Source organism: Siniperca chuatsi, linkage group LG4 (assembly GCF_020085105.1).
Source record: "Siniperca chuatsi isolate FFG_IHB_CAS linkage group LG4, ASM2008510v1, whole genome shotgun sequence".
Taxonomy (NCBI): domain Eukaryota; kingdom Metazoa; phylum Chordata; class Actinopteri; order Centrarchiformes; family Sinipercidae; genus Siniperca; species Siniperca chuatsi.
The window spans coordinates 8,078,909-8,102,512 of record NC_058045.1 but is presented as its reverse complement, the minus strand read 5'-3'; the positions used below and the strand labels follow the sequence as shown (position 1 = coordinate 8,102,512).

General features: G+C 41.4%; 2 protein-coding genes across 7 annotated transcripts; both read right to left on the bottom strand.

Annotated features, from left to right (window-relative positions):
* Nucleotides 1-71: 71 nt before the first annotated feature.
* Nucleotides 72-6,333, bottom strand: ldhbb (lactate dehydrogenase Bb). Of its 6 annotated transcripts, none has more exons than XM_044193060.1 (8): nt 5,979-6,333; nt 3,557-3,693; nt 2,602-2,719; nt 2,159-2,332; nt 1,897-2,070; nt 1,670-1,787; nt 1,272-1,395; nt 72-560 (listed from the first exon to the last, which is right to left on the bottom strand). In XM_044193060.1, the coding sequence occupies exons 1-8, from the start codon at nt 5,992-5,994 to the stop codon at nt 393-395; spliced, it is 1,029 nt and encodes a 342-aa protein (XP_044048995.1). In that variant the 5' UTR covers nt 5,995-6,333; the 3' UTR covers nt 72-392. The 6 variants fall into 6 exon arrangements, with proteins under 6 accessions (XP_044048995.1, XP_044048996.1, XP_044048998.1 ...); XM_044193061.1 differs by lacking the exon at nt 5,979-6,333 and adding an exon at nt 5,417-5,938; XM_044193063.1 differs by lacking the exon at nt 5,979-6,333 and adding an exon at nt 5,490-5,938.
* A 2,019-nt stretch (nt 6,334-8,352) lies between these two features.
* tmpob (thymopoietin b) lies at nt 8,353-13,222 on the bottom strand. The gene is made up of 6 exons (XM_044193727.1): nt 12,550-13,222; nt 12,275-12,392; nt 11,350-11,505; nt 11,009-11,118; nt 10,832-10,923; nt 8,353-10,335 (listed from the first exon to the last, which is right to left on the bottom strand). The coding sequence occupies exons 1-6, from the start codon at nt 12,778-12,780 to the stop codon at nt 9,954-9,956; spliced, it is 1,089 nt and encodes a 362-aa protein (XP_044049662.1). The 5' UTR covers nt 12,781-13,222; the 3' UTR covers nt 8,353-9,953.
* Between the last annotated feature and the right edge of the window lie 10,382 nt (nt 13,223-23,604).

Sequence of the window (23,604 nt, the reverse complement as noted above, 5' to 3'; positions counted from 1 at the left end):
AAAGCTGGTTCAAGTTTTAAATGTTTTTTTTTTTAATTTACCACTGAATAACTGAACACATGCACTTCCTGTTTAAGCAACAACAAACTTCCTTTATTAAACATCAAAGCAACATGAGTGGTCTCCACACTGCAACACAGTCGAGGACAAATGAGTCAGAGAAGCATCTCACTCTGGTGATGTCACATTTGGTCTCCAGCGAGCAGAAGTATGCAAACTGACACCTACAGCTAAATCTGACGGGATGATTAAACTCCCATACGCCTGTTAATCTACAGAGGGCAGTGGGTTGAAGGTGTGGAAGATGGAGCTGTTTGGTGTTTAGTGACTGCAGAGTGATAATACTGTAGATGGTGACCAGTCGGGAAGGTACAGCACCCCCTGCTGTTCAGTTAGATGTCCTGCAGGTCCTTCTGGATGTCCCACAGCGTGTTGGCACTGGCCTGCAGTTGGGCCACCTCGTCATCTGTCAGGGTCATGTTGACTACGCTGGCCACACCTCCGCTGTTCAGCACGCAGGGCAGACTCAGATACACCTCGTCACTGATTTCATACATACCCTGTACACAGTGAACAACAACCTTTACTGTCTGTATGAGAATACACATCTCAAAAACAGAGACAAGTGTCAGCAGAGAGAATATTTAAATTCTTATGCTCATATTTAAAAAGGCTGAACCAAAAAATAATAATTTGCAAGCCTCAATTTTAATTTCAATGTGACACCCAGTGAACAAAAGATCCTTATATATATAATATTATATATATAATATTATATTGATGTCTGTCTATGTCAATGCTGCTGACTAAAGTAAAGGTTTGTCACTGAGAGCTCAATCTGATTTCACAAAACTAAGCTTGAATATGTAAAACTGGAACTGGAATTTATATTTAAAATTTAAAATACATAATCGCTTTCAAAATTGTATTTTAATCAGCTTCAATCATAACCCGTTTCAGATTTTGGCTTACAAATTAAAAATGTTGACTTCAACACCTCAAAATGAGCATGAAAAATTCTAATTTATACAATTTAAAAACCATCTTTGCTGACATTTCTTCCAATAAATCAAAAATAACGAACGTGTGCTAAAATGCTTTAAAAAAAGTAACATTAAAGTAATTTAGTGCATGGCCCTAAACTGTTTCAGACAATGCTACATAGCTTTTGGTTTATGTACAAACTGGATATGTGTATGCATAACTTCAGTTAATTTCAGGCTGTGTCTAAAATGTATGTGAAAATGAATCTGTGTGTAAGCAGCCTTTACCTGCACCATGGTGGAAACAGGATGAATCCTGTTCATGTTCCTCATGAGGCTTTCTGTCAGGTCTGCTACACTCAGACCGATGGCCCAGTTCGTGTAACCCTTCAGTTTGATCACCTCGTAGGCACTGAGAGACACAAGACAACAAAAACCACGTTATCAGACTGTTTAATGTTTGGATTTATTAGTTAGTTGATCAAATCTGAGCTTATTGTAATGTTATCATTCATTTAGACATGAGAACAGTGAACCAAAATATATAGATATGAATACTTTGTCACAGTACGATTACATGGAGAGGTGTCAAACAACAATACTGAATCAACGCCCCACTCAACAAGGCTAATAAAAAACACCACACCATTGCTCAAGAAAATGTGAGCAAGTGAACTCTGGCCTACCTGTCCACCACCATCTTGTGGGTTTCCTTCCAGTTCTCATCGTCGCAGTCGGTGCCGATGTCCGGGTTTAACGTCTGCAGGTTGACTCCAGCCACGTTTGTTCCACTCCACACAGGCACTAAAACACATGTTGATACCATCAACCACATACAACACACATCGCACAGTCATAATCTGCACTATCGTTTGTCAGTAACACATTGTGATATTTCTTTTCACTCGCTCACCGCTGGTGTCTCCATGTTCCCCCAGGATCCAGCCATTGAAGCTGCTGGCGTGGATTCCCAGTTTGTCGGCCATCAGAAAGCGGAAACGTGCCGAGTCCAAGTTGGTGCCGCTGCCGATGACGCGGTGCTTGGGAAGGCCGCTCAGTTTCCAGGTTACATAAGTCAGCACATCAACTGTTGAAGAGTGTTGTTATTAGAAGGGGAATACTGTATGTCTGTATGTGAGGGAAAAGAAAGAAAAGAAATGTGTGTTTGACAGTACCTGGGTTGGAAACCACAATGATGATGCAGTCGGGGCTGTATCTGACGATCTGAGGGACAATGTGCTTAAAGATGTTGACGTTTCTCTGGACGAGGTTCAGCCTGCTCTCTCCCTCCTGCTGACGGACTCCAGCTGTCACCACCACGATGCGGGAGTTTGCTGTCACAGAGTAGTCTAAGAGACACGGAGAAAGAGGAGAGTAGATTTGCCATAATTATTTAGAGGGCAAAAACTCTGTCCTCACTTTCAGATGACCCAGGTATATTTAGATAATCAGAGATTCAAATTTCAACAGAGCTATTTTCAATGCCAATAGGGACAAAAATGGTTTGGTCACAATGCTTTCCAGTTAGCTGCACCTTGCAAATACCTGAACTGTGTTTATCAAACTAAGACTGAGCTCTAAGATTGAGTTTCTTGGCATGTCTGAGGTGTAAGCTTGCCTTTGTCTGCGACTATTTTGGGGGTTTTGAGGAAGAGGCTGCCGTGCTGCAGGTCCATCATCTCTCCTTTCAGCTTGTCCTCCATCACATCCACCAGGGCGAGTTCATCAGCCAGCTCCTGCACACATCAGGGAAGTTCAGAACAACTCACACCGACACTGCTTCCCCTCATAGTTCACTCATTCAGCAACATGCCTGTTTTTGCTGTTGGGGTTACAAGTTGAAACAACCTCATTAAAGAGGTTCAAGCTGTTTGTTTTTAGGGACTAAAGATATACCTGACCCGCTGTTGTAGTATGGCCTCCATCTGGCACATCATTTTAAACTAGTTGTCTGCATGTATGTTCTCCCATAAGGCCACATTATATATTGCTGTGGCTGCGTTTTCATACCACTATTACACAGATGACATTCAATTATACATAGAGCGTAAATTAAGCCTAATGACTGAAATAATATTATTTTACTGCAGGATCGATGTAAAACTGGATGGCTCAGTCTCACAACTTTCTCAAACTCAATTCAATTATATTTACCTATCCCTATTTTTGGATACTGTGCAAACAGTGACCTGCTTCACATACAGTATAATGAGGGTTAAAATTTAGATAAAGAGATTTCTCACTGTGGAGTCAATCCATAAGGTAAACTTGCTGCTATTATTACTGTACAGCCAGAAAGCTGCTGAACTTTTCTTCAGCTGAAGAAGAAAAGCCAGGCTGAACTGCTTTATTAGAAAGTCATTGTAGGTGTTCCCTTTGGGGGACAACTACATTATACTGTCATTGTCACCACATCTTACCAAGGACAGTGAAGGGATAACAGCCAGACCAGACACCAAGAGATCAGTAATCCGGTGTCAGTCTAGGAGGATCCTGGGTATTACCCTGTCCTGTGACACCAGCAGGAAGGAAGGAGGTAATCTGAGCAGAGGCAAAACCAGTGGGGCTCTTACCCTGAGCAGGATGCTGACAGCACAGGCCATGCCAACCTGGCCTACGCCCACCACTGTCACTTTATTCCTGGGGGGTTCAGGAGGACCACTGAACAGCGGGGTGATCAGCTTCTGCAGAATTGAGGCCATTCTCAGTGCTGAGGAGTGTAAAATTGAAGAAGGGGAGGGAGGAGGAAGAGATGAGTGTTCCTGGTCAGGAAACATGTTGACTGCAGACAAGTGACAAACACTATACACAGACACAACTGAGGGAAACAGTCCTACATCCAGAAAGCAGTATTAATAAATACTGCATTAAGGACGTAGCTTGTTATATTCTGAGTGTAGAGGGATTACAAATTGAGCCTGACATTTATCTCAGTAGCACTAATGAAAGCAAGACTTCTCTGACATCTAGACCCATTACAAGAAAAAAAGAAAACACACTGACTGAGCTGCGTGCCACACATTATCCTTCTGCAGAGTTCACCTTGAAAAGGCACGCGGCCAGACACAAAAACATCAGCAATACTTGCATTTTTCTGCGATGCTCCGAGCTGCGAGGTATAAATACCAACATGTAATCAGCATGGCAAACTGAATGGATACCTAAGGTGTGTTCTCACAGAGCTGCGTAGCCCCTGCATCCACAACACCTCCCACAGTCACTGTTTGTGCAGTCCAGACAGCCGAGGCAGGTATCCGGTCAGCTGCAGCGGTAGCACAGAGCACATGTGACTCAGAGCCGGCTCCTCTCCTCTGCCTCCACCCTCCTCCCAAAATGGAGGACGGACCACTATAATCGGATGCCGAACTTCACTGACTGACTGCAGACTGTAAAAGGAGTTACTGTAATCCCTTAACGCTGCCACCATCTGCTCCACCTGAACTACAGATGAACATTAACCTTGTGTCTAATAGGATGTCTCTAAAGAACAATAACAAATTACTTCTATCATATACAGTGTAAGATGCAGTTTACAAATCATGTTACAGTATAATGCATTATCTTATATTACAGTTATGATATTGCCAATGTTAAATAATAATAGGCAGAAATCTGAATTATGTATGAGCTAGCTGCCACTGAACACACATTGCACATCTGGGAATTGTTTTAACTTTATGCTGCAGATTGTACATACTGTAGTACATGAGGCACTACATTGTCTCTACTACTGACATTACTGCTTGCAATTAACAGTTGTGTTCGGAATATAAACTAGATTATGTTACAAGATGTCAATGAACCAGTCCTGAAATAAATCATGTTGTTGTGAACCACAATCTCCAAAAAATAGCCATCTCTCTCACAATTTGCCATCTCTGCAGGAGGATAAAGTCCCATTGAAGGTGCATTGGTAAACTGTCCATTCATTCGCCCTGAGTGAAACTGGTTTACCAAGAGAAAGCGTTGCACACTCAAAGCATGTAAACATGAGCGGTTAATGAGGTGGCTTAGCCTGCAAGGTCATGGGGCGGGGGGGCTTGAACTTGAACGCAGACAGCGTGCAGTACAGATGGCAGACCACACACCACACACTTGAAAAATGTAATCTAAAAACATTCATTAAGTGTATACAGTCAATTTCAGTATTACTACTAATACTACTACTACTACTAATATAGGGAAATACATGGTGTTAAACATTTAACTTTGTTATTTTTCAACATGTAATAACTTCCCTTCCATTTATCTTGGTAATTATTTGATGAGCCACAAGGTCCCAGATAAAACTACAAGTCAAGGAAACAACATGCCCCAACTTCCCCCACATTTAGTGCAAACAAACCAACATCCAACCAAATCCAGTCTGAATCTATCCGCCTCCTACATATATTTCAAATTTCCACATAACAATGAAAATCATGGCTGTTCACCTGTTGTCTTGAGGGTCCAGTTACTTTGAGTGTAAATTTCTTGTCCCTTCTCCAACACTACAGTAAGACTCACCCTTGGTGTGCTGTACTGTGTGCCCGCTCCTCTTCCTGCTGTTCTGTCAGGCTGCAGCCTACTGGATTTAATTGACTAAGCCTCTCCATCCCCTACAAAGTCTCAGTTTGGCACTCCAAGGGTCACCTCAGTCAGCTGGTACAATGTTCACCTACAACAACACCTATATTTCCAGTTACATTATAAAGAAAATTAGTTCCACATACCACTGTGCCTTTTGTGCAAACCCACATAGAAAATATCAAATCTGTTTTTCATACTTGATGTTACACTTGGAGTTGCAAATAAATGCCTGCTTCATAGCGTCTCTGCACTGGTTAAGGTCCAGTGAAGGGCCACTGCAGTGTTTTGGCTGAGCTGACTGTTTCACATGAAAATTACTCCAGCACTTCCAACTGCAGAGACAGGGAGCTGCTGGGGGTGGGAGAGTATCTAATTTAGGCAGTGTTACCGCAGACAACAGGTTTTGAGGGTCAGTCATTTACTCACCCTTGGATCTGAGCATCTTGAGGACACTCAAGACTACTGAGTCAAGCAGACACCACTGAACCAGCAGTGGGAGACACAATCTTAGAGCCCAACCACTGCAGGGAGAAAACAGTAAAATGTCCAGACAAGCCAGACATTTGATTAGCTGTGAAGGACAGCTACACTCAATATTGCTATTAGCCTTGTATTAAATACATATTGGCTATTAGTATTTGTTAACAATCAGCCTTTCATGTTGTCCACCTCACTTATGAAAAAGTTCCTTACTAAATGTCTTCAAAATGTGAAATTAGTCTGTATTTACAGTGATGTGCAAAAGTGTTTGCCCCCTTCCTGATTTCTTATTTTTTTGCATGTTTGTCACACTTAAATGTTTCAGATCATCAAACAAATTTAAATATTAGTCAAAGATAATACAAGTAAACACAGAATGCAGTTTTTAAATGAAAGTTGTTATTATTAAGGGAAAACAAAATCCAAACCTACATGGCCCTGTGTGAAATAGTGATTGCCCCCTAAACCTAATAACTGGTTGGGCCACCCTTAGCAGCAACAACTGCAATCAAGCCTTTGCGATAACTTGCAATGAGTCTTTTACAGCGCTATGGAGGAATTTTGGCCCACTCATCTTTGGAGAATTGTTGTAATTCAGCCACATTGGAGGGTTTTCGAGCATGAACTGCCTTTTTAAGGTCATGCCACAGCATCTCAATAGGATTCAGGTCAGGACTTTGACTAGGCCACTCCAAAGTCTGGCCAAGTCCAGAAGTTCCAGTGAAATTGACTGCAGTCAGGAACTGCCAACACACAAGAAAGAATATAAATAATTAGGGTCTCAATTTAGTGTCTCGTGGCCTTAGTAAGGTTTCAGAGGATATTCTGAATGGGACAAAAAAAGTAAAACATTATCATTTTATGGTGTTAAAAAATGCAAAAAACATTCACGTTGTAGGACCCCAGGTGAGACCACTTTGCAGCATCCAGGAAGGCCAGGCAATGTGTGAGATGGAAAGATGTAACAGCTGGTGCTCTTGTGTGGATTAAGAAAAAAGTTCTCAAGTTTACAGAGGTGGTCAGCTAAAACAAAAACTGAAATCTGGAGAAAGTCTGCAAGACACTTTAGGAGGGGAAAAGAGACTTGAAGTGTAAGTCCACTTTAAATTCACTACAAACAGTGGACACATAGAAGGGTGTGTATCCAATCCTGCTATGCGCAGCAGCGGCTGCCAATCTGGGCTGGTGTCCTCCGTAGAAGCCAGGACCTAACGTTGCTTCTTCGACCTCCGACAGGGAGAACAGCGGGCCGCTGAAGGGAATTACTATACCTAGTCAAGCTGTCACATTAACGTTAGGTACACATTCAGGTGTATGGAGGCCACGAGAAAAGAAAGAAATTTAGCACGGTAAGAAAAGGTTAATTGAAACTCTCCTTCTGGTGAAGCATCTTTACATATTCAAGTCGCCTTTTCCAACGGCTGGCAAGCTAACGTTACTGCTACGTGAGCTAGCGTTTAGCTTATAAAGTCTACATTGTTACTTGCTTCCGTTACGTTAAACCCTCAGGTGTCAGTGTAGTCGACTACGGGAAACCAATGTAAGACGTGTGTAAAACGAATGTATTGTTGTGAAGTCACGTAGCGTTGAGTTGTATTCAGCTAACATTAATATCGCTAACGTTGTTGCCACCCTCTGTAGCAACGTAAATAATGTTGGTTTCAATGGTTTTCCCCCTCAAGACATTGAGACGTTCGATTCCCTCCCCCGCTCTCCCGCTGGTTTTGTTCTTTCCGAACTGCAAGCGGTCCATTTCGAGAGCCCCGCCCGCCCGCACCGTCGCGGTTTCCGTCTTCAGTACACACTTCAACTTTTTATATTAAATTATATGCTCTGGCCTTTTCCTTGCTATTAATAGACCATACTATTTTAAGGATGTGTGCACGTCTGTTATTTTCCATTCAGTTTCTTAAGGTGTTCAATCAAATCTACTTAGATTTAAAACTTGCTTGAGATAGCAACGTTATGCCCCTTAATGAACACCAGGTCCACTTTAAAACACATTGAAATGTGATTCATTAAACCATAATGATTGTGACTGTGCCATGATGTTCTCTGTGATAACGTCCTATTTGCAAGTTTACTATCCTGTCCACATTAAAATGCATGGGAAGCAATGGTTGCCTGAAGAATATTAAACTTTTTAAAAAATCCTAAAAAAAGTATGGATTACTTGGGGATGGGGAAATGGTAATTGGCGATGTATACGTGTGTCGTGATAAATTGGTTAAAACATACAAAAATACTGGTCTTGCTCTTAAAAAAAAAAAAAAAAAAAAAAAGTGCCCAGACAGCGCAACAGAAGAAAAAGAAATACAAATCTGGTAATAACCAAGTTTATTTTATGATACACTGCCTACATTATCATAAATAAACAGATTAAAAATCCTTACCCACATAACCCCAGTCGTTTCTGTCCATTGTGGGAGAGCTGCCTGATGATGAATCACTTGTTAGTCCCCAAGGTTCAGATTTAAGATACAGTATCACTTGCATGTATAACATATTGCTTTCAAATGTTACCTTAAAATGTGCTATAAAAAGTTGAACACGCCACTTTAGAAAAATATCAAAATAGAAACAAAGATGCCCCAGAAATCTTCCCACCCCAACACCACCTCCAGTGAATGCATCCTCCCTCCCAGCGGATAAACAACCGCTCTCCAGAGTAACCTACAGCGTCTTAATTGTGGTAATTTGCACAGGCAGAAGTAGTCAAGAGTTCTGAAGAGAATAAATTGATTATTAACTGTCTCCAAAAGGATTAACTTTCTCCATGTGTCTTCTTTGCAGATCTGTCATGTCTGGACACATGCAGTCAGTGAGGTGGGCTATGTGGGTGCACTGCAACAGCCAATCCTGCATATAGGACTGAAGGATCAGAAATCTAATTTAAAAAAACAAAACAAAAATAGCACAACAGAGCACTAAAACCCAAAGCATGTAAACTCAAATGGGCACACTGGTAGGGCTGGGAAAATCAATAACCTATGATCGAACACTCCAATTTGAGTTTCCTTAATGTGTATTTGTCAAATAAATGGTAGATAATCAATACTAAAAAGGTGTGTCATTTAGAATTGTGTTTGTAAACTGATGAGGATGTCGATAAAAGTAAATTTTCTTCCTCAATCCATTGACAGTAAAAATCATGATTACAATACAAAGAGGCTAGAATTATCATTTTAGTCATAATCATAGAGCCTCAAATACAATGATTCAAACAGTGGTCAGCCACTGAAAAAATGTTTTATACCTCAACCTGAACGTGGGCGGAATTTCCTCATACAGTGACGTGACCTGACTACACCAAGCTTCTCCTCCCAGCACAGACCACATTAAAAAATTTGATCTAAATCGACCTGAGCACCATAGAAATAATGAATCACTATCTAGCTATAGCTACAGAGCAAATTTTGAAATTCATACAGAAACATGTAGACATTCTGGTATTAGTAGTAGCACTGCTTTGTGCTTGAAAATGGGAGGGCACTAAGTGCTAAGTGTCCAGGCACTTCACCATCAGAAAAACACCTGGCACAGAGAGTTAGAAACTACAGTATGACCTTCAAAAACTACAACCATGCATGGATAAACTGGCCTCTCCATTCTGCACTTGTTTCTACATAGAAGGGTTAAATACACACAAAGACACAAACAATTCACAGATTAAAACCAATATTAAAATGAGTCTCTGACTGCCACAAAACATTGTTATCCAGAAGCTACTGTTTCCTCTTGTGGTGGGAGGAAAGCTGGAGTCTGTAGAGGAGAAAGTTTATCGTTCCAATTAAATCTGTGTCCTTTGTCCAACCATGTAGGTATAAAGAAGAGGTGAGCCAAGTTTATGCTTGAGTTGTGGTGTGCTGTGGCAGGCGGCAGGGAGGTGACGTGGGCATGGCGAGAGACAACTGAGGGTCTTTACTTTTCGGCGCTCTCTGTAGCACCGCTGCTGCTGATGCCCAGGTAGGTAGCTGCGTTGTTCACAACGCCTTGAAGTGGGACGATGGCGCTGTCCACAAGGCCTTTGAGGGTGTTGATGTGATCGGCATCCAGGTTCTGGTAGGCATAGTAGAGAGAACCACCCACCACAATAAGGAGCAGGAGCTTGAGCAACACAGACAGGAAGCCTCGTCGGGTTGGCGCTTTGCTTGAGATGGTGCTGTCGACTCTGGAGAAAGACTCAGAGTACGAGCGGCTCTCAGTGTGGACGCTGTGCTGCACACGGGACTCATCCAGCCAGTATTCACTTGGTTTTAGTGGTCGACCAGCCGCCCCTCGGATTGGACGCCTGCAGGTCGCACTGATCAGGGAAACAACAAAATCAAGCTTTTAGGCTAGGCACACAAAACAAATCTTAACTTTTCTGGAGCTTTCAACCGCATCTCATGGTCTTCTTCAGCAGATTAAATTTGCTCAGTTGACATGAGATCGCTGTCACATCTGACGCCAAAGACCAACCCCAGAGGAGCTTCGGTCATAGCCCCTGTCTCTGTTCAAAGATGGACTTTGGCACTGGATGTGACAGCTACCTCCAGCTACCACTGCTGAGTAAGGCTGTGAAATGCAGCTGAAAGCTCCGGGAAAAAAGGTAGCAAGTGGACCTTGATATAAAAAAACAAACTAGTCTTTTAAAAAGGTCAAAGATGTTCTTTCATGTTCAACTTTTAGGCTAACATTTTGGTTAATCTGTTTTTCCAAAGAGAATATTTAGCAGTACATGTTTGTTTGTGAGCATCTCAACACAAGGAGAGAGAATAAATAAATAAATTGCTAGAAAAGTTATCATCAACGGTTACCTGATGCCTGTTGGTGTGCTTATTTCATTGGCAAGGATATCTTCAACAACACCCTTCTTGGGGGTTTCTTCAGTAATAATTTCTTCCACCACCTGTCGGTGTAATATAAAAACATGTTCATACAAACTTAAAATATACTCCTATCTCTTAAGTTGGGAATGGCAAAATGTGCCTCACCTTGGTTTGTCGTCTGCTGCTGGTTCTAACGGTAACTGGAGCTTTCCCTCTGCTCCTCACTGGCTTCTCTACCACAGGAACTGGCTCTGGTTCAGGGGCAGCAATCTCCTCTGAAAAACACATGTAATGTAAAAACAACAGTGACACATGGCAATATCAGTACAGTAATCAGTGTTTTTCCAAGATTTAGTCAGGGAAGCAGGTTTGCCAAACTGTCTGGATAATTTTGCTGAATAAAGAAAACACGTTTTAAGACATACTGACATTCAGGCCATGTTATTTGTCTTGGTAAGTAATGTGAAATTTAAAAAGATCACGAGTAATGTGTGGTCAGAGCTCACCATCTTCCTTGTCACTGTACTGGTCAGAATTTGTGTTGCCATTCTGGTTACTGTCTGACTTGGGGAGAGCTGTGACGTCAGTATTAGTTTCAGGTTCAGCTGGAGGCTGGTCCAAAAGCTTCTGCAGTTTCTTCTCATACAACTTTCGGGTGGAGGCTGAGTGGAGGGGAAGAAGGGGTAAAAAGGATAAATTACATATAACACATTGCACGTTAATTCAAGAAGGATTTATACATTTTTGTTCAATTAAGTCATTTGTTTTTAAACATGATTACTTGGACATATGTAGCACCTCTTCAGGGACCAATATTAATATCTATATCATATTTTTGTTTAATAGCTAATTTGAGAGTTCAAACTAGATAGATAAATCAGCTGGGCCAATATATATTGGCTGATATTAGCATTTTGCATATTGAGTGGTATGAGTGTATATGTTAGTCAACAAAACAGTAACATGAATTTGCAGTACTGAAATGCCAAAGATATGTTTAAAGTAGTTCAGAAACAGTGTCTACATAGTTTGTCATCCAGAGAGCACAGACAAGTCTATTTGTCAATTGTAAAATGCCCCGATCATAACATATCCACTGGCCAAAATTCTTTAAAAAACAACTTTAAAAGGATTCATACCAAACATGTTTATGTATATAAAAAAAGTTGTATTTTTATTAGATTTTTAAAACTCAAAATATCAATATTGGCGTGGGCCTCAAACATTCAGTGTTGGTTGAGCTGAAGTTAAAACTTATTTGGAACCAAATAAATTGCCAAATTTGTTATTTGTGTTATGACTGGTTAAACTGGATAAACTGGTTAACACACATGCATTTGCATTTAGGTGAATTACATTGTTTTCACAAGTGCTAAATTAATTATTAATGCCAATAAATGTATTCCTTATCTCAGCCCTCCAGAAACTCACCAACAATAGGTCCAGAGTCCACACCATGTTTTGCCAGCTGTTGTTTTAAATCTTCATCAGTGAGATCTGTCACCTCCACTTCCTCTGTGCGAGGCTTGTCTGTCTTTTTGGTAGCTTTCTGCAGAAAGATTTGAAATATCATACAAGTCACAACTTACACTTGTTCTATCAATCCATACAAACGACCACAACATTATATCACAGTTATCCACAAATAAAAAACAATTAAGATCCATTTTGACAACATAAATAAATAAATAAAATCACCAACTTACTCTTCCAGATCGACTTTTGTTGGACACCACGGGAGCAGGTAACTCTTCGTCGCTGGAGAAGGTGTCTGCAGGTGGACTCTTGTTGTTCAGTATGGTCAAGTTTTTGAGATACAGCTGCACATACACTTCTTTTTTATGCTCACCGCTGGGAAGTGGCACATTGTTTGCTGTAAGCTCACTCTTTAGCTTATCTTTCGTGAGAACCGACGGATCTTCCAGGAATTCTGCCATGTTTAACTTTATTTTAGCTATCGTGAGGTTTCTTTTTTTGCCGCTTCACTTAATGGAAATTAGTGCGTTCACTCTGCAGCTAGAAGCAACAACACCGGGAACGTGACCGAATAGCGCTGTTGTCAAACAGGACTGGCGCCTAACCCGCTGCCAATTCAGCTAGCAGGACAGAAGCGGTTTAACAAAATAAATACCCGGTTTCGCTTGTTAGCCCAATAGCTACAATATTCACAGGTAGCTTGGATTTTTCTAAAACAGATACACGCGTGTACTGCAAATGGAACCAATGCAAAAATCTAAATTAACCAGCTGTAATGTGACTGAATTAGCTTAGCTTCAAACCGGTCCACTTGCTTCTGTCTGTCCGCGGTCGCAACAGGGCCAAACAACAACCCGCCCCGCTATTGGATGGAGCACCCCAGTAACCTCCACTCTGATTGGCTTGCTATGAATGGAACGCTCGCAGACCGCCGCCACAAAGAGAACGCAGGCTGTGTTTTAGATAACGGCTTTACGTAAATCCAGCCGACGATATTTCCACTATTGTTTGAATTTACTGACGCTATTGATCTAATTTTTTTTAGAAGTAGACAAATGCGAGTTTAAATAATTAATTTGAGTCGCACTGAGTGATGAGAGAACAAGGTTAATGGCGGATTAATTGTAATAGCACTAGCTAATATTCGCGTTTATACACGTACAGTTTCAGTCTAGCATTTTTGTCGTATGAATTAATAGCTGATAACGGTTAGCAGATAATAATAACTACAGTGTCACTAAAGGTTTTCATATTACATAATGTGGCAGTGAGCGAATGTTAAGCCATTTAGATTAAATCTGCCTCTGTAACAGAAGAGGGCAGCATGAGCCACATTATTCAAAAGAAACATGAGTTAGTCTTATTTGAGGTTTCATGTTCAATATCAAGCCAGCAGGTTATACAGCACAGAGGTTATAAAGTTTATTATAGGAAGAAGAAAACGGGAAAGCGGTGGATAAAAGAGACAGAAGGAGAATTAAGTGTACAACCTACAAAATAAAATCGAGAAAGACAAAGAAAACAAATGGGTTTTGCACTGATTTGGCTTCTCTGAGACTGCTTGAGGCTGTTCCAGAGCTGAGGAGCAACGACAGCATCAGCACGATCACCATTAGTTTTCAACCTTGACCTAGGAACAGCTAGATGACTGCACAGAAGATCTGAGGGACCTCAGTGGTCAGATACACTCTTGTCCATAGTAAAATTACAAGATCAAGGACACAACAGGAAAGCATAAGGGGAAAAAGGGACAAAAGCTGACACAATAATCAATTTCTTCCAGCCCCCCTCAACACACAAACTTGTAGCTTATCCAGTGTGAGGATTTGCTGCTTTTGTCTGTTTTGTATTATTGCAAACTGAATATATTTGGGGTTAAGACCATTTTGTACAAAAAAAGACATTTGAAGACGTCAGCTTGGACTGTGGGAAACTGTGATGGACAGTTTTTTAGTAGCCTGATAATCAGCCTGAATTGCCATTTCGTTTCACCTTATTGAATTGCTGAACAAATATGAGATGTGGGCAGCAATTCAGAGGTGTGGAGCCAGGCAAGGTTTTCAGTATTTGTTGACATCTTATAGACTAAATGACTAATTGAGACAAATAACTGACAGATTAATCAATAATGAAAATAAATAAAGTCCCTACACACTCGCACACAGTCATGGCAGTGTTTGACCACCTCCTGCCTGTCTTTGGTCTCTGGGCATGCTGGTCTCTAACTCTGTGGGGAGGCCCCCCTCCCTCCTGCCGTGGGGACAGTGGTTTGAGGTGGCACTGTGTGGCTCCCCACCTGTCCTTCAGACCTGCTTCTCTGGGGCTTTCTGGGATGCTGCTGCAGAAACCAAGCAATTGATCCCCACTTCAACTCCAAACCACACTAAAATACAGCACTTCAAGTCTAGTTCAGCTTTTCCACAGCGCATTTGCCAATGGAGTGTAGGCATAAAAAATGTTGAGCCCTTGAGAAACACCTCTTAAGCTTTCTTTGTATGTAATTTATACAGAAAATAAGCCACGGGCCAAGAATCATAGAGAGTGCCTCTTTAAGCATAACAGTCATGGCCTCTGAAAAATGATCAAAGCCTGCTCTTTAATCGTCAACATTCACATTTTCAGAATGAGATCATTTAAAATGGAATTGTTCCACCTGATGTCGACCGTTCAGTATAATAATTTCTTGACAGATGATTGTAAAATAAATGTAGAGAACAAATGAAACAAGTGGCAGGAGAAAGACAAAAAGGAATTTATGTGAAAATAAAGGCCTAAGTATAGTTACTTAAGGAAAGTTGTATTGACAGTTAAATTACTGAATGTTTTATAGTGTTTGGAAAAGATGGCACATCTCAAATGAACACAAACTTACTCAAACATCCATGTTCTAAAAGTGGATTTCTGATCACTTAGAAAAATGTTGAACACACACTCCTCAGTTGAGTTTATCTTGGATTTTAAGCATTTCTAAATCCCAACTGAGCCAACCACAGAAGTAGCTTAGGAAAAGTCAACCTTTACCACCCAGAGAATGTCTGATCCAATTCCACTGACACAACAAAACACATACTTGTGAAATTAATCAAAGTTATTTAGAAATTAGAAATATATAGAAATTTCAGAACAATGTACGATTGTAGCCTTGTCACCTCATGGGCATACATCTGTTGTGACCTGTTTATATAATTTCTTTTATCCAAGTTTGTTTTACCAGAGCATTTTGTTGTACCATCCAATACTAAAAAAAGGTCAGTTTTCCTGCACTAATCTAGCACAACAATCTCTAATCCTCAGAGGATGTTATTACTCAGTGCCAAACTAATTAAGATCAAGTCCTGGGCAGTTTCCTGTGCAAAAAGGAGGGTAGGATGCGGGCAGCGGGAGCAGTGTATTTCACAGGAGCTGAGATTTGTGTGTCCTGGCCTAGGAACAGCCATCTAGTAGTGCTCACACAGTATATTTTCATCTGTTGACAATCCAAACTCTACTTACAGGACACATGCTTAGTTGTAGACATTTCTGTCAGAAGGAAAAATGAGACTCCCTCGCTGACCCTTGTTGATGCCCATTTGGCCACCTGCCTGGTTGTATCATAAGTAGTCCTCTATATATTTGCATTACTATTATGATTTGGGCTTTTCCCGTTTTATTTGGCCATTGAGTACAGAGACACACTTGCTCATGTCCTCACTGAACTTAAGGCAAACATTACTGTGTGTGAACTTTCATGTAGTGAATGAAGAACTTCCATTAAGTCTCCAGTGAGGCACCCATGGGATGCCGTGTTGGATGATTTGGGGGGAAAACTTAATGTGGCCATCCATCTCCTCAAAATGTAATGCACTGACATAAAAGGATCAAGACAAATTTGATCAGTTAGAGCCACTGAAAGTGCTTCTTCTGCAGTAGTTGGTGACCACTGATGTACATCTTTTATCCACTTCACAGTTCAGGAGATCCTGTGCGCACCGTTAAAGCTGCTATGATCAAGATTTTAATATTAACAATGGATCAAATGATGTGAAAGGGTTCACTCATAGTGACGATCCCACAGAGAACTATCACTTTACTCTGCAGTTCCCCTTAGTTCCACAGAACGTTTTAGCATCTTGCAGCCCCCAACTTCACTGTTTTGGTTCACTCTCACCGCTCTCATATGTCATTTTCGGCCACAGCAGGTTGCTGTTGTCAGCGAAACAGCTCTAAGAACCCACTGTATGCTACCTGCTCATCACAAAACGGCAGACAGACAAAGTTAGCGACTAAAGAGGAAGTAAAGAGCCAGATATTTTCTTCAGGAGTTAAAAGGAGAGTGAATACTGTACTTACATTCATCAGGTGGTCAGAAACATAACTCCAAATGAATGTTAATGTTGCTCCATATCTGCTGGATGTGTAAATAAGCAACTGTTTGCTAACAAGTTCCCCAAATAAACTTGGTAAGGTGATGTTAATGTTGGCCAAAAAAAATCATTTAATGCTGATTAAATGGAGAGCATGTGCTAATGAGCTACTGTGCGCCAAACACAATCACCCGCCTTGCCCAAACAGAAATGTATCCACTGTCTCCAAGCACAGACCTGGCTACCCCATGCCAGGCCTTCAGGAAAACATTGCAACTCTATACTTCAGCAACTAAGGGAATGTCTTTTAGCCAACACAACCAAGAAAGTGAAATTTTCTTAGTTAAGAGACAATGACACGCAGTGCAATATAGTGTCAAAACACTCATCTCATTTGTAAGATTTCGGAAACCACATATTTGACTTTACTCATGGTTCACCACCAGGTAGGCCTTTTTTTTACGTGCCTGACATGGCTGAACCGAATGGCCGGTGGCTCGCGACTAAAAGAGAGGGCAACCTCACACAGGTGACTGCCAGACTCTTGAGTTAACAGGAAAGAAATATTTCCGTGCTTAACTTGGCTGAAGCTCTCAACAGACCTGCCTCTGCTTAGTTTTTCTGTCCACATGGCTGAACACTGGTACCGGACCAGTATGGGAAGAGCCAAAGACTTCTCAAAAGCCTCCTGTGATGTGTCGGTTGTGACACCGCCATGCCCCTCAACTGTTTCCTCTCTTTCCCGGATGCCTGGGCTCTGAGCTCACAGGCCCCTCACTCAAGCGAGGAGTCACCATTCGGGAGCGTCAGCATTAATCGTACCTAATGAATGAGAAGTAGACAATCAACAGAGACTCAGCAGCACTCCTAGCTGCAAGAGCCAGATCAGGGAACATGCCAACAGCTCAGTGCATTCAGCATTTTATTGCAATTGTTGGCAAGACTTGAGCTCAATTTTCAATTAACTACAAAAAAAGAGAAGGGAGTGGATTTTATAAAAGCTGACAACAAGAGACCTCTTTGGGGACCTTCGTGTGAGGTGCTTCCATAGACTGACATGACTGTGTTTGTAATTTCCTTACTGGTCCTTCTGGTGTCAAGTTATTTTAAGTAATAGCTCTCAGCTCTTAGTCTACTGCAGCCAGGACACATTCTCAAAAACCTGGTACATCAGCTGATATGATCTTATTTATTCAATCCTGAAAACTGAAACTTTTAGGCCTCACACTGCCTCGCCTGCTCTTTAGCTGGACCTTCATCAGAACTATTTGGTCAGTGGACTAGCACCACCATGTGGAAAAAGCACTTGTCGTCATGTTTACTGTCCTTCCAGGAGGTAGTCTTGATGGTTCGGCTCTTGTAGCAGCTCATAGTTTTGGGTAGTAAAACACCGGGGGCCTATCGATGTTCTGAAGCCTCACAGCGTGGCTCATCCGTGCCAGCGGTGAAGGACAAATGTGCCAAAGTCTGCTGGTTTTGGCTCTTTTCTCACCCCCTGGCTTCCAGCACTGATGTATCCAGCTGAGGTACAATAATTTGACACCTCTTAAGCAGCTGGACCCTTTAGCGTGACAACCGCTGCTTTGTTTTATATTCCTGCGTATTTTGAACGCAATCAAAAATTACAGTCAGCAACATCTAAACTGTGTTTTTATCCACTTTGGACTTTTGCCCCTCCCCACCCCCTTCAATCTCCCTTATCCCTCCCTTTCCTATGTGGGATTTAACGTACACTTTGTGGTAACCTTGCTAAGTTATCAATTTTTTCTATGTTCTCTCACACTGAATAAAGGCTTGTTTCTCTGCGCCTGCTTGTTACGACTTCAAGGACAGCTCTCTCCATCTGGCATTAAGTATTCCTGGTGCCAATGTCGGGTTAACTGACACTCCTGCACTTAAACTAATGGCAGCGAGCAGTCATCTCCCATGAGGTGCTCACCTTGGAAAAAATCACCCAGCTCCCTCATCCTCAATCATAGTGGTGCTCTCGCCACCCACTGAATGAAACCATGGGCATGAAAAGAGGGATTGTTTCACTATTCAGGCATATATGAGGGCAAATGAAAACATGTAATACGCATGTCCTGCCTTGGATTTGCCCTCCTCCCGAGTTCAATGAGACGAAGAGTAGAACAGCATGCAAACAGAAAAAAAGACAGTCAGCAAATCGTCATTTTCATTAGAAAGGAAACATGCAACCCAATTTCTTAAGCAAATGATGCAAAAATCAAGTAGGGGTAAAAGTTAAAGTCAAGTATTAAACATTCAGATGCTTAAAAGAATACTCTTGAGAATCTTACATGTACACTAGAAAGTAGACACCTGGATTTAGGACAGAAATCCTATATTCTGATAACCAAGTAGCACTGTTGACGAAAAATGCCCTTTCATCTCATTATTTAGTTATTAATTTCTGAATTGTCTAGTTTTGACTATTAAAGGGAACTTGTAAATTCACTGTGTGGACAATTTTGCTTTCACTGTGAATTACTTATTTTGTCCTGCACCTTCAATAAAGTGCAATCTCATTTGACCTTTTTCAGATATTGTATTGCTTGTCTAGACTGAAAGTTGGCTCACATGTAATTATGAACGTTGGTTAGGCTTCACACCCCTTACAGACTCAATAGTCACTTACCATGTTAATTAGAGAGTATGTCATAAGATCAGAAGAAAGTGTCAATTAAAATTTTTATCTAGGTAAAGAAATTTGGTGCATTGGCAAAAGTGCTTATATGTGTTTGAGGTATTTCTCAAATATTGATCTTATCACCTTCTTTCTACACTGGGTAGCTGTATGGCATAGCAATGTCTCTTATTTGACTTTCCAGGACCCGTCTTCTTCTTCTACCACATTTCAATTGGCTGTCCTTCGGAGATAGACTGTTTCCATCCCAGGTAAGCTGTTAACATAAATATCTTGTCCAGGTGAGTCCAGGGCAAAGAGAAGCACCTCTCAGACCACAGGAGTGCAGCATCACCACCCGTCCTCCTCTGAACCCCCTTCTCAATGGAAACTTAAACAGCTTTTTAAGAATGAAGAGCTTTTTCAGTTTGTTGCTAAATATAGGCCAGCCCGGTGGGAGGTGGCAGGTTCCAGAGCCATTTTCAACAAAGATGAGCCCCAGGTCCTGCCCAGGGCCCGGCGGGTGGTGACTGCCGGTGGTCCGCCTTTCTCTTATGCACCGGCTCTTAAGTAAACACTGCAATCCTGCGGTCAGCTACAGCATGGCAACGAGCGAAAGGACTCACTGTGCAGTTGCACACAGCTATGGTGTGTTGTCTCCTCCAGCCCACTCAATCTCGGCTCCTCCCCGTCACAGAGGCCTCGACAGGGGTCGAGGGCCAGCGACAGACCTTGATGTGTGATCCCAGAACCCTGCTGGGAACTCCTGGTGGGGGCAGTATTGGACTTTACCCTCTGGACCCCTTTGATGCACCATTTACCATCTGGGGGGAAAAAAAGTCTAAATTGAGAACATTATCATGTTTACTGACATTATGCTAATGCATTGTTTTTACACTTAAATGATTTGCAAGTGAAATCTATCAGGATGGAGCAAACATTAATGAAGCATGATCCACTTGAGGCTGTGATGGATATGATTTGACCATTATCAGTTAATTGTTTAAGATGTGAAAATTTTAACTTTCATTCATCAAGGAGCAAACTGAAACTATAATAATCATACACATATCACTAATCATTACAAAGGGAATTAATATTAAATATAAGTTAGAATAAAACAACTGGGACAATTACATGGTCAAACAATTAGAACTCTCAGAAATTAATGCAATTTCTACAGTGAGATAGTGTAAATGGTTAATTAAGCAGATGGACTTTATATATATATATATATGTATATATCTATGTATTATACATATATCTATATATATATATAGATATAATATCACATTCAAAAGTTTAGCATGTTAAGGAATAACTGCCAGAAATGTCAGGTTCAACCAGGAAATATCTGAAATCTGAATGTTTTTATCAGAGGGGCAACCTTTCCAGGATAATATGCCATTAATCATCAGGATCATATCCAATAAAGTGCCAGATTAATCAACACAGAGGAAAACTGACAGCCCCAGTCCTTATCCACTGAGGAAAATAAGGGGCAACAGGTAGGCCTTTATCCATTGAGCTCTGTTCTTGCATTGCTCCCCTATACACGAAGATCATAATTTGGGGAGTCTCAGCGGCTACCTGTAAGGACCACAGGGGTGGCAAATAGCAGGGCTGTGGCTTTCTGAGCTTCTTAGTGGTGCGAGCAGAAGGATTTACGGTAACTCTCAGACAAGCGTTCACAGCTTGGACTCTTGGCATGGATTCGATATTGTCCCTGGCTAAGCATCAAACCCACTGAACCTGAGGTCCAAAAGTACCTACACAAAACCCTGGGATGTTTGAATGATAAATCGCCGACATTTAGTGGCAGTACAAAAAATATTGGCCTTGCTGGGGATATCAATTTTAATTTTAATTCACAGTGAGAGCGCATACTGGGTGGCTTGATTGACCAGAGATCGGCTTCTAGTTTAATTGACAAGCTCTTCTCTTTCGGGGGAGGATATGAGTTTTCCTGCAAATTCAGCACAGGTGCAATAGTAGAAGGTAACCCTGCAGTGTAAGAGGTGCAACAATTGCCAGTGGGGGTGATATTGAATATCAACCATGATTTAAAGCGCATTGACCAAGTTATCTTAAAGTGCATGTCCAGTCATTTTGGGACACATAATCTATTTCTCTGTGTAACTGGACTCTTTCTCAGTGCCTGCTTCAGCCTGCCTGCGCCAGCACTTCTGGTTTTGATAAAAGAGAAACCAGTTCTATGAGATTTCCTGTGCGGAGTTCAAATGATAAAACCATGTGGTAAAAATAGCTCAAGAAGTTAATACATCTGACATGCCGAGAAGCATAATGGATCAATTCAGTAATCCGTTTTGTTTTTTAAGACGGATTAGCATTGAAATTGAGGATGTTTTTGAAATCATTGGTATCATCTGGTATCTTCTGTGTTACATTCTGGTAAAATCATCTTATACAAGGTTAATGTCAAATCGTATTAATGTGCTGACTGCTGATTATGCCAAGAGGTGCTTTAGAAAGCCACAGGACTGAATTTAAGGTCAAAGAGGATGCACTGAGCCAAACACACCAACCGCCACCCTGGAGGAAAATGCCATGGTGCTAATATTAGGGGGAAGACTGATTACAGTGCTACTATTAGGTTTTGGCATCGATTTTGGTCCAAAGTAGGAACGCCCTCGGCACTTCTCTTTGGTGTTCATGCCCTCAATCCTCAATGGCACACTACATGATATTATGAAGAGCCAGACCAAACATGCCGAGGCAGACCACAGGGTTACTCACAGCCCCTGCACATTCTTTTGAGGCTGAAATGTGACCCGGTCCTATTTTTCAGCAGCTTGTCAGACTCAGTGTGGTGCAGGGAGGTAAACTAGGAGGGAAAACTGTTGTCACCTTTCTATAGCTCTTACTTTTTCTGACTTACAAGATGGCAACCTCGGGTGTCAAAATGAGTCCAGATGGGTGGGTTGTGCTGGCAGTCACTACGGATACGGAAAGCAAAGATGTACTTACAACATCAGCGGTGGACAGTAAATGGAAATTAGTTTATTGGTGAAGCTTTGCACTTTGATGGATACACTCTGGTAAAGTAGAAGTGTAGTAACCACATGTATTAAGACATATGATGCCATATGTGAGACTCAAATTGAAGCGACAACATAATGATTTGAGGTGAATTCAGTGAAACTCTTTGTAGCAGCTTGAGGAAGCCATGCATGTCCTGCTGTGTGTAAGATGCTTAAAACATTGCCGTCCTGGATAATGTCTGCTCCATTTTCAAAAACATTTTTTTCATATTTTGCTGCCTTTATATAGTTGGAGAGCAAAATCTTTGTTGGACAGCATCATCAGAGACTTGGACTGGAAAACACTGTCAGGCATTCAATATGTCCGAGCTTGTCATCAGATGAAGCTCATTTTGAAAAATGCTTGTTATGACTGCTGTTAACCATATCCACCCACTCTGTGCCCAGTGAGAGGGACAGCGAAGAGGAAGTCTTTCAGTCAGTCAGGTCATACTTCATCTCAGCAGCAGCGGCTATTGAGCTGCTGGACGATGGACAGAGCTTTAAGTGAAACTTTGCACACATGAAACCTGCTGGTGACACAATCCATAGGAGAAAAGCAACAAAACAGTTTCTGTAGATTGTACATTAGGAATACCTGAGGAGGTCACCACAATTTAACAATGCATTTCCTTTTGTTAAAATGTTATGAGTACATAGTTTTTGACTTATCAAAACCCGCAAAAAATTTGCCTGGTTTTAGACCTTTGAATAGCTGTCTACATTTTTTGCACGTCTTTCTGGCAGAAAACCTTTCTGCCTTTCTTTTTTCCTAAACCTAACCAAGTAGTTTTGGTGCCTAAACCTAACCAAGTAGTAAACCTTTCTGGCAGAAAGCACTGAGGGCAAACTTCTCCCATGTGCACATTTTTTCAGCAACTCAAAAAGGTCTGGTGTTGTGCTTATTGACGGCTCATTATCAACTGAGCCAATCGAAGCTTTGTAGGTGGGATTAAGAATGGTACCTGTGGAGGACCTGGAAAAAAAGGGACAGAAAAACTAACAAGCGTGAATGAAATTGATGCAGCTGTACAGGTTGTTGTAAGTCAACTTACAGAAATAACTGTTAAATCTGCACAACCGATACCGCAGCTTCTGTGTTGACGGAAAACAACATTGGTTGTGAATTTTGCCTACCCTGCTGTCACAACTGTCAATCACTGGTGCAACCAAATAATTGTTCACATTCACACACTCTCATTTTCATTCTCATATGCAGTGAAATGTGCACACTGTAAAGGATCGGCTTTATTTCAGTTGATACCGATCTATTAA

Excerpts from the sequence above, each read along its gene's own strand:
- tmpob (XM_044193727.1), bottom strand. The coding sequence starts at position 12,780 with ATGGCAGAATTCCTGGAAGATCCGTCGGTTCTCACGAAAGATAAGCTA. Across the intron at positions 11,506-12,274 it reads GGACTCTGGACCTATTGTTG|CCTCCACCCGAAAGTTGTAT; the intron begins GTGAGTTTCTGG and ends CCCTCCACTCAG. Across the intron at positions 10,336-10,831 it reads AGCACACCAACAGGCATCAG|TGCGACCTGCAGGCGTCCAA; the intron begins GTAACCGTTGAT and ends TTCCCTGATCAG.
- ldhbb (XM_044193057.1), bottom strand. The coding sequence starts at position 3,760 with ATGTTTCCTGACCAGGAACACTCATCTCTTCCTCCTCCCTCCCCTTCT. Across the intron at positions 2,333-2,601 it reads CAAAATAGTCGCAGACAAAG|ACTACTCTGTGACAGCAAAC; the intron begins GCAAGCTTACAC and ends CGTGTCTCTTAG. Across the intron at positions 561-1,271 it reads CTGTTTCCACCATGGTGCAG|GGTATGTATGAAATCAGTGA; the intron begins GTAAAGGCTGCT and ends CACTGTGTACAG.